At 43.5% G+C, this 14538-nt stretch overlaps 1 protein-coding gene across 1 annotated transcript in view; it reads right to left on the minus strand.

Moving 5' to 3' along the window:
• Positions 1 to 14538, minus strand: part of MYO15A (myosin XVA) — a 76798-nt gene that overhangs the window by 47996 nt on the left and 14264 nt on the right. Inside the window, exons 7-11 of the mRNA XM_064279385.1 lie at positions 11946 to 11951; positions 11404 to 11507; positions 11212 to 11275; positions 10140 to 10253; positions 9240 to 9401 (exon numbers count right to left, since the gene is read on the minus strand). Of these exons, the coding sequence (XP_064135455.1) occupies positions 9240 to 9401; positions 10140 to 10253; positions 11212 to 11275; positions 11404 to 11507; positions 11946 to 11951 (450 nt within the window). The remainder of the gene's footprint in view (positions 1 to 9239; positions 9402 to 10139; positions 10254 to 11211; positions 11276 to 11403; positions 11508 to 11945; positions 11952 to 14538) is intronic.

Genomic DNA, 14538 nt, shown 5'->3' on the forward strand with positions numbered 1-14538 from the left:
CCTTCCACCTTCTTTTGATGCTTTCTGCGTCATTTAATATTTTCCCCCATGGAATCCTTCACTATTGCAACTGGAGGCTTGAATTTTTTCTTCAGTTCTTTCAGCTTGAGAAATGCCGAGCGTGTTCTTCCCTTTTGGTTTTCCATCTCCAGCTCTTTGCACATGTCATTATAGTACTTTACTTTGTCTTCTCGAGAGGCCCTTTGAAATCTTCTGTTCAGTTCTTTTACTTCATCAATTCTTCCTTTTGCTTTAGCTGCTCAACACTCAAGAGCAAGTTTCAGCGTCTCCTCTGACATCCATCTTGGTCTTTTCTTTCTTTCCTGTCTTTTCAGTGACCTCTTGCTTTTCTTCATGGATGATGTCCTTGATGTCATTCTACAACTTGTCTGGTCTTCGGTCACTAGTGTTCAATGTGTCAAATCTATTCTTGAGATGGTTTCTAAATTCAGGTGGGATACACTCAAGTCATATTTTGGCTCTCGTGGACTTCCTCTGATTTTCTTCAGTTTCAGCTTGAACTTGCATATGAGCAATTGATGGTCTGTTCCACAGTCGGCCCCTGGCCTTGTTCTGACTGGTATTGAGCTTTTCCATTGTCTCTTTCCACAAATGTAGTCAATTTGATTTCTGTGTGTTCCATCTGGTGAGGTCCATGTGTATAGTCGCCGTTTATGTTTGTGAAAGAAGGTATTTGCAATGAAGAAGTCGTTGGTCTTGCAAAATTCTATCATTCGATCTCCGGCATTGTTTCTATCACCAAGGCCATATTTTCCAACTACTCATCCTTCTTCTTTGTGTCCAGCTTTCACATTCCAATCGCCAGTAATCATTAATGCATCTTGATTGCACGTTTGATCAACTTCAGACTGCAGCAGCTGATAAAAACCTTCTATCTCTTCATCTTTGGCCTTAGTGGTTGGTGCGTAAATTTGAATAACAGTGGTATTAACTGGTCTTCCTTGTAGGTGTATGGATATTATCCTATCACTGACAGCGTTGTACTTCAGCATAGATCTTGAAACGTTCTTTTTGAGGATGAATGCGACACCGTTCCTCTTCAAGTTGTCATTCCCAGCATAGCAGACTATATGATTGTCCGATTCAAAATGGCCAATACCAGTCCATTTCAGCTCACTAATGCCTAGGATATCAATGTTTATGCATTCCATTTCATTTTTGATGATTTCCAATTTTCCTAGATTCATACTTCGTACGTTCCAGGTTCCAATTATTAATGGATGTTTGAAGCTGTTTCTTCTCATTTTGAGTCGTGCCACACCAGCAAATGAAGGCCCCAAAAGCTTAACTCCATTCATGCCATTAAGGTCGACTCTACTTTAAGGAGGCAGCTCTTCCCTAGTCATCTTTTGAGTGCCTTCCAACCTGGGGGCTCATCTTCCAGCACTATATCAGACAATGTTCTGCTGCTATTCATAAGGTTTTCACTGGCTAATACTTTTCAGAAGTAGACTGCCGGGTCCTTCTTCCTAGTCTGTCTTAGTCTGGAAGCTCAGCTGAAACCTGTCCTCCATGGGTGACCCTGCTGGTATATGAATACCAGTGGCATAGCTTCCAGCATCACAGCAACACACAAGTCCCCACAGTATGACAAACTGACAGACACATGGGGGATAAAGCACTTGACGCCAATATACTTGAAGAAAAATCAGATAAAAGAATTAAAAAAAAAAAAAGAAGAAGAAATCTTAAGAATCATGTGGGACTCTATCAAGAGAAATAATCTACAAGTGATTGGAGTACCAGAACAGGGAGGGATAACAGAAAATACAGAGGGAATTGTTGAAGATTTGTTGGCATAAAACTTCCCTGATATTGTGAAAGATGAGAAGATATCTATCCAAGGTGCTCATTGAACTCCACATAAGGTAGATTTTAAAACAAAGTTACCAAGACATATCATAATCAAACTGGCCAAAACCAAAGATAAAGAGAGAATTTTAAGAGCAGCTAGGGATAAACCTGTCAATAAGAATAAGCTCAGACTACTTGGCAGAAACCATGCACGCAAGAAGGCAATGGGATGACTTACACAAAGTTTTGAAGGAAAAAAATTGCCAGCCAAGAATCATATATGCAGCAAAACTGTCTTTCAGATATGAAGGTGAAATTAGGACATTTCTAGATAAACAGAAGTTTAGGGATTTCGTAACAACCAAACCAAAAGTACAAGAAATACTAAAGGGAGTTTTTTGGTTAGAAAATCAATAATATCAGGTATGGACCCAAGACTAGAACACCGGACAGAGCAATCAGATGTTAGCCCAGAAACGGAAATCACAAAAATAAGAAAAAAAACTCTCAAAACGGGGAAAGAGCGATGTCATTATGTAAAAGAAGACCACATTAAAATAATAAAGAGGGGCTAAGAAATGTAGTCATAGATCTTTCATATGGAGAAGAAGACAAGGTGATATAAAGAAATAAAAGTTAGGTTTAAACTTAGAAAAATAGGGGTAAATATTAAGGTAACCACAAAGGAGACTAACTATCCTACTCATCAAAGTAAATTATAAGAAAAAAGTAGAGACTCAGCAGAAACAAAACCAACAACAACTTATGAGAGGAAAAGACAAAATATAAATATAAATTACTGAGCACAAAAAATTAAGTGGGAAAAAGAAACTGTCAATAACACGCATACAAAAAGACATCAAAATCACAGCACTAAACTCATACCTATCCATAATTACGCTGAATGTAAATGGACTAAATGCACCGATAAAGAGACAGAGTGGCAGAATGGATTAAAAAAAATCACAATCTATGTATATGCTGCCTACAAGAGACACACCTTAGATTTAGAGACACAAATAAATGAATACTCAAAGGATGGAAAAAAATATATCAAGCAAACAACAATCAAAAAAGAGCAGGAGTGGCAATATTAATTTCTGACAAAATAGACTTCAAAGTTAAATCCACCACAAAGGATAAGGAAGGACACTATACATTGATTAAAGAGACAATATACCAAGAAGATATAACCATATTAAATGTTTATGCACCCAACGACAGGGCTGCAAGACACATTAAACAAACTCTAACAGCATTGAAAAGTGAGACAGACAACTCCACAATTATAGTAGAAGACTTCAGCACATCACTTTCGGTGAAGGACAGGACATCCAGAAAGCTCAATAAAGACATGGAAGATCTAAATGCCACGATCAACCAAATCGACCTTATAGACATACAGAACACTCCACCCAACTGCAGCCAAGTATACTTTCTTTTCTAATGCACATGGAACATTCTCTAGAATAGACCACATATTAGGTCATAAAGCAAGCCTTAGCAGAATCCAAAACATCGAAATATTACAAAGCATCTTCTCTGACTATAAGGCCATAAAAGTGGAAATCAATTACAAGAAAAGCAGGGAAAAGAAATCAAACACTTGGAAACTGAACAATACCCTGCTCAAAAAAGACTGGATTATAGAAGACATTAAGGATGGAATAAAGAAATTCATAGAATCCAATGAGAATGAAAACACTTCCTATCAGAACCTTTGGGACACAGCGAAAGCAGTGCTCAGAGGTCAATTTACATCAATAAATGCACACATCCAAAAAGAAAGGGCCAAATCAAAGAATTATCCCTATAACTTGAACAAATAGAGAGCAACAAAAGGAAATTTCAGGCACTAGAAGAAAGGAAATAATAAAAATTAGAGCAGAACTAAATCAAATAGAAAACAGAAAAACAATTGAAAGAGTTAACAAGACCAAAAGCTTGTTCTTTGAAAAATTAACAAAATTGAAAACTATCGGCCAAACTAACAAAAGAAAAACAGGAGAGGAAGCAAATAACCCAAATAAGAAATGAGAAGGGCGATATTACAACAGACCCAACTGAAATTAAAAGAATCATATCAGATTACTACGAAAAATTGTACTCTAACAAATTTGAAAACCTAGAAGAAATGGATGAATTCCTAGAAACACACTACCTACGTAAACTAACACGAACAGAGGTAGAACAACTAAATAGACTCCTAACAAAAGAAGAGATTAAAAAGGTAATCAAAAAACTCCCAACAAAAAAAAGAGCCCTGGCCCGGATGGCTTCACTGCAGAGTTCTACCAAATTTTCAGAGAAGAACTAACACCACTACTACTAAAGGTATTTCAGAACATAGAAAAGGACGGAATGCTACCAAACTACATTCTATGAAGCCACCATATCCCTGATACCAAAACCAGGTAAAGACACTACAAAAAAAGAAAATTACAGACCTATATCCCTTATGAACTTAGATGCAAAAATCCTCAACAAAATTCTAGCCAATAGAATTCAACAACATATCAAAGAAATAATTCACCATGACCAAGTGTGTTTCATACCAGGTATGCAGGGATGGTTCAACATTAGAAAAACAATCAATGTAACCACATGACTTTATCAACTGATGTAGAAACGGCATTTGACAAAGTTCAACACCCATTCGTGATAAAAACTCTCAGCAAAATAGGAATAGAAGGAAAATTCTACAATATAATAAAGGGCATTTATACAAAGCCAACAGCCAACATCATCCTCAATGGAGAGAGCTTGAAAGCATTCCCCTTGAGACTGGGAACCAGATAAGGATGCCCCTTACCACCACTCTTATTCCACATTGTGCTGGAGGTCCTAGCCAGAACAATTAGGCTAGATAAAGAGATAAAGGTCATCTAGATTGGTAAGGAAGAAGTAAATGTATCTCTGTTTGCAGATGATGACATGATCTTATACACAGAAAACCCAATGGAATCCTCAAGAACACTACTGAAACTAATAGAAGAGTTCAGCAGGATATGAGGATACAAGATAAACATATAAAAATCAGTTGGATTCCTCTACACCAACAAAAAGAACATTGAAGGGGAAATCACCAAATCAATACCATTTACAGTAGCTCCAAGAAGATAAAATACTTAGGAATAACTCTTACCAGAGATGTAAAAGATTTATACAAAGAATACTACAAGACACTACTGCAAGAAACCAAAAGAGACCTACGTAAGTGGAAAACCATACCTTGCTCATGGATAGGAAGGCTTAACATTGTAAAAATGTCTATTCTACCGAAAGCCATCTATAGATACCATATAATTCCCATCCAAATTCCAACGACATTTTTTTAATGAGATGGAGAAACAAATCACCAACTTCATATGGAAGGGAAAGGCCCCTGATAAGTAACGCATTACGGAAAAAGAAGAACAAAGTGGGAGGCCTCATTCAACCTGATTGTGGAACCTATTATGCTGCCACAGTAGTCAAAACAGCCTGGTACTGGTACAACCAATGGAACAGAAATGAGAATCCAGACATAAATCCATCCACATATGAGCAGTTGATATTTGACAAAGGCCCAAAGTCAGTTAAATGGGGAAAAGACAGTCTTTTTAACAAATGGTGCTGGTATAACTGGATATCCATCTGTGAAAAAATGAAACAAGACCCATATCTCACACCATCTACAAAAACTAACTCAAAATGGATCAAAGACCTAAACATAAAATCTAAAATGATAAAGATCATGGAAGAAAAAGTAGGGGCAACTCTAGGAGCCCTAAGACACAGTATAAACAGTATACAAAACATTACTAACAATGCAGAAGAGACATTAGATAACTGGGAGCTCCTAAAAATCAAGCACCTATGCTCATCCAAAGACTTCACCAAAAGAGTAAAAAGATTATCTACAGACTGGGAAAAAGCTTTTAGCTATGACATTTCCAATTAGCACCTGATCTCTAAAATCTACATGATACTGCAAAAACTCAACTACAAAAAGACAAAAAAAAAACAATTAAAAACTGGGCAAAGGATATGAACAGACATTTCACTAAATAAGACATTCAGGTGGCTAACAGATATATGAGGAAATGCTCATGATCATTAGCCATTAGAGAAATGCAGATCAAAACTACAATGAGATTCCATCTCACTGCAACAAGACTGGCATTAATCCAAAAAACAGAAAATAATAAATGCTGGAGAGGTTGTGGAGAGATTGGAACACTTGTACACTGCTGGTGGGAGTGTTAAATGGTGCAATCACTTTGGAAATAGATTCGGCACTTCCTTAAAAAGCTAGAAATAGGAGTACCATACAATCCAGCAATCCCACTCCTTGGAATATATCCTAGAGAAATAAGAGCCTTTACACAAACAGATATATATACACCCATGTTCACTGCAGCACTGTTTACAATAGCAAAAAGTTGGAAGCAACCAAGGTGCCCATCAATGGATGAATGGATAAATAAATCATGGTATATTTACACAATGGAATATTACGCATCGAGAAAGAACGATGATGAATCCATGAAACATTTTATAACATTGAAGGAATATGGAAGACATTATGCTGAGTGAAATTAGCTGCAAAAGGACAAATATTGTATAAAAAAAAACCCCAAGGCCACTATTATAAGAACTCGAGAAATATTTTAACAGAAAAGAGTATATTCTTTGATGGTTACAAGAGGGGGGAGGGAGGGAGAGGGGTTTTCAATAATGAGATAATAGATAAGAACTATTTTAGATGAAGGGAAAGACAACACACAATACAGAAGAGGTCAGCACAAATGGACTAAACCAAAAGCAAAGAAGTTTCCTGAATAAACTGAATGCATTGAAGCCCAGAATAGCAGGGGCAGGGGTTTAGGGACCACAGTTTCAGGGGACATCTAAGTCAACTAGCATAATAAAATCTATTAAGAAAACATTCTGCATCCCACTTTGGACAATAGCATCTGGGGTCTTAAATGCCAGCAAGTGGCCATCTAAGATGCATCAATTGGTCTCAACCCATCTGGAGCAAAGGAGAATGAAGAACACCGAAGACACAGGGTAATTATGAGCCCAAGAGACAGAAAGGGCCACATAAACCAGAGACTACATCAGCCTGAGACCAGAAGAACTAGATGGTGCCCGGCTACAACCGATGACTGCCCTGACAGGGAACACAACAAAGAACCCTTGAGGGAGCAGGAGAGCAGTGGGATGCAGACCCCAAATTCTCATAAAAAAGACCAGACTTAATGATCTGACTGAAACTAGAATGATCCCGGAGGTCATGGTCCCCAGACTTTGTGTGTTAGCCCAAGACAGGAACCATTCCTAAAGCTAACTCTTCAGAGAGGGATTGGACTAGACTATAGGATAGACAATGATACTGGTGAAGAATGAGCTTCTTGGATCAAGTAGACACATGAGACTATGTTGGCAGCTCCTGTCTGAAGGAGAGATGAGAGCGTACAGAGTGTCAGAAGCTGGCTGAATGGACACAAAAAGAAATAGAGGAAGGAAGGAATATGCTGTCTCATTAGGGAAAGAGCAATTAGGAGTACATAGCAAGGTGTTTATAAATTTTTGTATGAGAGTTTGACTTGATTTGTAAACTTTCACTTAAAGCACAATAAAAATTAAAAAAAAATAAAAGAAATCAAATGATGTATTGTACTGGGCAAATCTGCTGCAAAAGGCCTCTTTAAAGTGTTGAAAAGCAAAGATGTCAGTTTGGTGACTAGGGTGCGCCTGATCCAAGCCATATTTTCAATCGGCTCACATGCATGTGAAAGCTGGAAAATGAATAAGGAAGACCGAAGAAGAATGGATGCCTTTGAATTATGGTGCTGGCGAAGAATATTGAATATACCATGAACTGCCAGAAGAACAAACAAGTATGTCTTGGAAGAAGTACAGCCAGGGTGCTCCTTGGAAGTGAGGATAGTAAGACTTCGTCCCATGTACTTTGGACATGTTATCAGGAGGGACCAGTCCCTGAAGAAGGACATCATGCTTGGTAAGGTAGAAGGTCAGTAAAAAAGAGGAAGACCCTCAACAAAATGGATTGACACAGTGACAGCAACAATGTGCTCAAACATAGCAATGAAAGATGGCACAGGAGTGAACAGTGTTTTGTTCTGTTGTATACAGGGTCACTATGAAATAGACTCAACGGCACCTAACAACAAAAACAAAATAAAAAATAAAAGGAAAATAACAAGTGTTGATGAAGAGAAACTAGAATCCTGGTACAACGCTGGTAGGAATGTAAAACAGTGCAGCTGCTATGGAAAACACTGGGGCGGTTCCTAAAAACGTGAAACATAGGATTAACATAAAGACTCAGCAATTCTGCTCCTAGGAGTTCTCCCAAGTGAGATAAAAACTTGTGTCCACACCAAAAACATGTACAGGAATGTTCATAGCAGCATTATTCACAATAGCCAAAAGGCAGAAACAACCCGAATGTCTATCAACGGAGGAATGAATAAGCAAAATGTGCTACATACATACAATGGAGTATTACTCAGCCATAAAGAGAAACGAAGTCTTGATACATGCCACAACTTGGATGAACCTTGAAAATATTATGCTAAGTGAAAGAAACCAGATACAAAAGGACCAATAATGTACAATTCCATTTATATGAAAGATCAGGACAGGCAAATCCACAGAAACCAAAAGCAGATTGGTAGTTGCTGGGGCCTTGAGGTGGGGGGAATGGAGAGTAACTGCTTAATAGATATGGGGTTTCCTTTTGGGGTAATGAAATGTTCTGGAACTAGACAGAGGTGGTGGCTATACAACATTGTGAATGTACTAAATGCCAATGAAGTGTTCACTTTAAAATAATTTTATGTTATATGAATTTGTCTCAATAAAAAAACATAAATAAAACACTTCTAAAAAATAGTTAAAAATTTTTTTTAATTAAAAAACACCTGACACTAGGATAAATGCCTGATGGAATGAAAGATCTAAATGTAAAAACAAAGCCATAAAAGGTCTTGAAAAAACTATGGGAGAAGGCTGTTATAATTCCCAAACGAGGCAGACCCCTTTAAACGGGATGCAAAGTCCAAATTTTACACAAGAAAAGATTGATAAATGAATTGCTTAGAAGTTTTTTTTTAATGTGCATGGCAAAACAAAACAAATCAACACTGTAAAGGAAGTCAAGGTATAAATGACAAGCTGTAAAATATATCTACGGTTCATATCAGAGACAAAGGGCTGATTTCCTTAGCATATATGAAGAGCTTCCACACAGCAGTAAGACAAACAACATTAAAAAAAAAAAGCAAAAAAAGGACAAATGATATGAGCACAGTGTGGCCAGAAGGGGAAAGACAGGTGGCAGCTAAGCCTCTGAGAAGATGGCGTTTGTCCCAAGGTGCTGGGGAGCCATGCAGGCTATGGCCTTTTCTCACCTCGTACTTCTCGAAGTAGACATTGCCCAGGTGCAGGATGGAGGCCAAGATGCGGAAGATGCTGTCCTGGTCCTCACCGCTGAAGCACAGCACCTCCATGGCGGCCAAGAGCCGCCGGAAGTCATCTGCATCACTCTTCCCCTGGATCTCACAGTTCCCACCCTGGGTGAGGGCAGGGGCCTTGAGTGGGAATCTGGAGCCCTCAAGGTCCCTGGTCTGCCTGACCAGTGGTGTGACCCTAAGCCAGTCCCTCAAGCTCTCATCATGAAAAGGGCATTCCATTCTCATGTGCCGGAGACCCTGAGCACAGCCGAATAATGGCTACGCGCAGCAGTGGTTGTTACACCTCGACCTTTGTCACAGCCCAATGGTAATGATGACAAAAAACTGCAGCCAACATTTATCGAGCACTTACTACGTGCCAGGTCGTGTGCTAAGTGCTTACAGGCATTTCCTCATCTAATCCTCACTATATCCTTGTGAAGTAGGCACTCTATTGGTCCCATTTTACAGCTGAGCAGACTGAGGCACAGAGAGGGCCAGTTTAGTAGCTCTAGGCTGGCCAGTTCCCCCCGAGGCTCCAAAGAACTCAAGAATCAGGTAGACCTCCAGTGCTCTCCACTTTGAACCACAAAGACATCTGCTTCCCTTGCTGCAGTGAAAAGCTTAAATCCACACTCTTCCTCCCTAAACCTCCATAACTTTCATTGGCCATTGGGGCAGCACGAGTTGGCTGCCCACCCAGCCCAGGGGTGATGGGGGTGGGAAGACCAGGGCTGTGGGACATCCCTTATTCAGCTCCTGGGGCAGATTAAGGCTGTGCCCACTGCAACCCCGGCCCTGGCCTCAGTGGCATCCCACCACTCCTACAGGCCCCATAGGCCCTTCAGGTGTGCCCACCTGGTTCAGGTAGTAGTAGGTCTCGGCCTCCTGTAGGCTGAAAGTTTGGCGGAGCTGGGCAGGCAGCCCAGCCAGCAGCTCATAGAAGATGTGGTAGTTGCGCTCATTTTTGGCCTGGAGGGGGTGGGCCAGCCCGGAGAGGGAACACTTACAGACCCAGGCATGCCCATAGATACACACACACACATACACATATACATACACAGAGCCGTTGAAGAGGCAGGGCACCCCATGCAGCAAGTTGGCCTCCCCAGCCTGACACTGACTAGAGGTGGAGTAGAGGGTGGAAGGGTGCCAGTAATAGGTGGTGGGGAGCAGACTCCAGACCAGGTTTTACTTTGTTTAGAAAAAGAGGAACAAGGTAGCCTGTCTCTGATGTGCACCAGCCACACACACCTGCGTACATGTGTGTTCACAGGCCCAAGTGTGCACACACAGAGCCTCCCCATGGGCCAACCAGCCAGGTGGGCTGGGTACTTCCTGGGCCCCCGGACACAGTGGGGAGCAAGACAGACAAGAATCCCAAGAATGCATGGAGTCGGCCTGCTAGAAGAGAGATACCTGGCAACTCAGTTCACGATATAAAATGTGTCAGATGGCGGTAAGTGCTTCATAGAGGATTAAAGCAAGGGAGGGGTCAGGGAGTTCTCGTGGGGTGCGGTAATCAGGGAAGCTTCTTGGAGCAAGTGACGTTTCAGGCAGGGCTTGGAGGAGGAGAGGGATTTGGCCACATGAGTATCAGGGGGAAGAAGGAACAGCAGGCACAAAGGCACTGAGGCAGGCACATGCCTGGTTTGCTTCAGAAACAGCAAGGAGTGTGGTAGGAGGGGCATGGGGGGGGAAGCAGTCACATGCTCACACGTACAGGTATACACACACCCACACACACATCGAGACCCACACCCACACACCCGCACCCATACACACACACACCCGTCCCACCCCCACACCCACCCCCCACACAGGGTTGTTCATGAACTCAGCATTTACCAAGCCTACCATGTGCCAGCTCTGCATATCCATACCAGCCCCTCCTGCCCCAACACACAGGGCTGAGGAGACACCGGCCCACCTGAAACACAATCCTGGATTTCTCGAGCAGGTACTGGGAAGTCATGGCACCAGAGATCATGCCCCTGGAGGTGGGAACACAGGGCAGCTTATGTGGGGTCAGGTGGGGGGTGGCTCTGAGGGTCTGTGGCCAGGTACTGGGGTGCCCTGCAAAGCCAGGGTTCCCTGGGCACTCCTTCTACTACCCACTTACCCTTCCAGAAAGATCTCCATGAACTTCCCAAAGCGGCTGGAGTTGTCATTCCTTACGGTTTTCGCGTTACCAAAGGACTCCAAGAGGGGTGTTGCCTCCAGGATCTGGACCCCAGAAGATGTGGGACTTGGGGGGCTGGGCAGTATTCTGGGGGCCTGGGGTAGGGAGCACGGCTGGGACTACCCCTGGGTTTCCGCACACACAGACCACCCCAAGAACCCCCTCTGTGAGGGGTAACTGGAGGTGGGCTCCCTATAGAACCCTGGGGCCTCTCCAGTGCCCCCCACTGCTTCAACCTGACCCCTCTCCACACTGTGCAACCCAGCCCCCACACTGCAAGTCCCACGCCACTCCTCTCCCAACTCCCTGGACTCCCTGCGACAGCAGCTCCCATCACGAAGCCCCCTAGCCACAGCCCTGGCCCTGGACAAGCCCGCACCACCATCCACACACGAGTATGCACACACATGCACATATACACACACAAAAGGGTCCAGGTGGCATGAGGCGTGTGTGCACACACACATGCACGCTCTAAGTACCTTTATCTTGAGGAGCACCGGGAGGGTTCAGGAAGGAGGGGAAAAAGAAAGGGACAAGAACAGAAGTGGGTTACCAGCAGACTGAGCACTGCTCCCCCCCCAGGAGATCAGGAGCCTCAGACCTCAGACCGACAGGGACCCCTTTCAGCCCCTGGTGGCAAGTGGGAGAGCCACCAGGTGAGAACAGATCTGGAACCTCATAGACCCCACAGGCCTTCAGCCCCTGTCCCCAGATGGCCGGGCTTGGGGGCTGTGTGTGGCCTCCAGGGTGTGGAGGTCCTGCTGGCTCTACCTGCCGAAATGCTCTGGGAATGTGCACTTCCCCCTACCCACTGCTACCACACCCAGGCGCGCTCCTGCCTCTGGGCATTGCACTCGCTGCTCCATCTCCCGGAAGCCGAGGTGCTCACGTACCTGCCTGGCTCATACGCTCATCTTCTTTGCTCACCTATCACCTGCCTCAGGTGACATCTCCCTGACTACCTTGGTTAGGTCAGGCCCCACCAGTGTCCTCTTCCCGTAGCGCCCACAGCACCACCAGTAACTCTGCTTCTCCATCTGTTTGCTGTGTGTCATCTCTCTCCCACTGGAATGGCAGCCCCCTTTCTAAACTCCCAGACCTACACAGGACCTGGTACAGAGTGGGCCCTCAGAAAATATCTGCTAAATGGATGGATAAAGGAAGGGCATCCCACAGTCAGAACTGCCCAGGGGTGACCAGAGCCGATGATAACCAGTTGCTGTCGAGTTATTTCCGACTCATGCCTCCCCGTGTGTGTCAGGAGAACTGTGCTCCATGGGGATTTCAATGGCTGATTTTTCTGAAGTAGATCCCCAAGCCTTTCTTCCAAGGTGCCTCTGGGTGGTCGCAAACCGTCAATCTTTCCATTAGCAGCCGAGTACATTAACTGTTTGCACCACCCAGAGACTCCATAGCTAACGATAAGCCAAACACAAACCCATTGCCGTCAAGTCGATTCCAACTCATAGCAACCCTACAAGACAGAATAGAACTGCCCCATAGAGTTTCCAAAGAGCAGCTGGTGGATCCGAACTGCCGACCTTTTGGTTAGCAGCCAAGCTCTTAACCACTGCGTCGTCAGGACTCTTATTGACACCTACTATGCACCAGACAAGGACCCCTGGTGACACAACAGTTAAGTGCTCAGCTGCTAACCAAAAGGTTTTGTGGTTCAAACCCACCCAGGGGCTCTACAGGAGAAAGAACTGGCTAGCTCCTTGCTTCCTTGTAAAGATTACAGCCAAGAAAACCCTATAGGGCAGTTCTACTCTGTCACGTGGGGTCGCTATGAGTTGGAAATTAACAACATGCACCAGACAGTTTATCCTAGTTACGTCATTTTTAATAATCCTATAAAACCAAACCCAGTGCCGTCAAGTTGATTCCGACTCACAGCGACTCTATATGACAGAGTAGAACTGCCCCATAGAGTTTCCAAGGAGCGCCTGGCGGATTCAAACCGCCGACCCTTTGGTTAGCAGCTGTAGCACTTAACCATTATGCCACCAGGGTTTCCAATAATCCTATAAGGTAGGTACTAATACTTCCTCTATTTTACAGATGAGGAAACTGAGGCTTAGAGAGGTGAAGCTACATGCCTCAGGTCCCATGCCCGACTCCAGAATCCATGAGGGTGGGGTCCCTGCACTGCAACAAGCAGGTTTGTACACAGCATTTCCATTTGCTGAGTCATTTCCTGAGGATACATTCTTAGGGGAGAAGCAGGGAAGGCCCTGTCACCACAGAAATAGTATCTGTAATCTTGGGAACAATGCCAGCTCCCTCCATTGGGCCACAACCACAGTCTCGCCTGTCTAGGTAATATTGTGTCAGAGAGGGACAGGGCCTGCCCGGGGTCTGCCCTGAACTATCCTGTTATGGACTGAATTGTGTCCCCCAAAAATGTGTGTCAACTTGGCTAGGCCGTGATTCTCAGCATCGTGTGGTTGTCCAACATTTTGTCATCTGATGTGATTTTTCTCTGTGTTGCAAATCCTACCTCTATGATGTTAAGAGACAGGATTAAAGGCAGTTATGTTAGTGAGGTAGGACTCAATCTACAGGATTAGGTTGTATTTTGAGTCAATCTCTTTGAGATATAAAAGAGAAAAGTGAGCAGAGAGGAGAGGGACCTCATGCCACCAAGAAAGAAGCTCTGTGAGCGGAGTGCCTCCTTGGGACCCAGGGTCCCTGTGCTGAGAAGCTCCTAGACCAAGGGAAGATTGATGACAAGGACCTTCCACTGACGGAGAGAAAAAGGCTTCCCCTCAAGCTGGAACCCTGAATTTGGACTTCTAGCTTCCTAGACTGTGAGAGAATAAATTTCTCTTTGTTATAGCCATCCACTTGTGGTATTTCTGTTACTGGTGGTACAATAGTTAAGAGCTATGGCTGCTAACCAAAAGGCTGGCAGTTTGAATCCACCAGGTGCTCCTTAGAAACCGTATGGGGCAGTTCTACTCTGTCCTATAGAGTCGCTATGAGTCGGAATCGACTCGATGGCAACAGGTTTAGATGACTAAGACATATCCCTCCGTCTGGGAGCCTTTGAGGGCACATGAGTGGTGGTGG

The sequence above is a fragment of the Loxodonta africana genome, chromosome 2, assembly GCF_030014295.1.
Source record: "Loxodonta africana isolate mLoxAfr1 chromosome 2, mLoxAfr1.hap2, whole genome shotgun sequence".
NCBI classification, from domain to species: domain Eukaryota; kingdom Metazoa; phylum Chordata; class Mammalia; order Proboscidea; family Elephantidae; genus Loxodonta; species Loxodonta africana.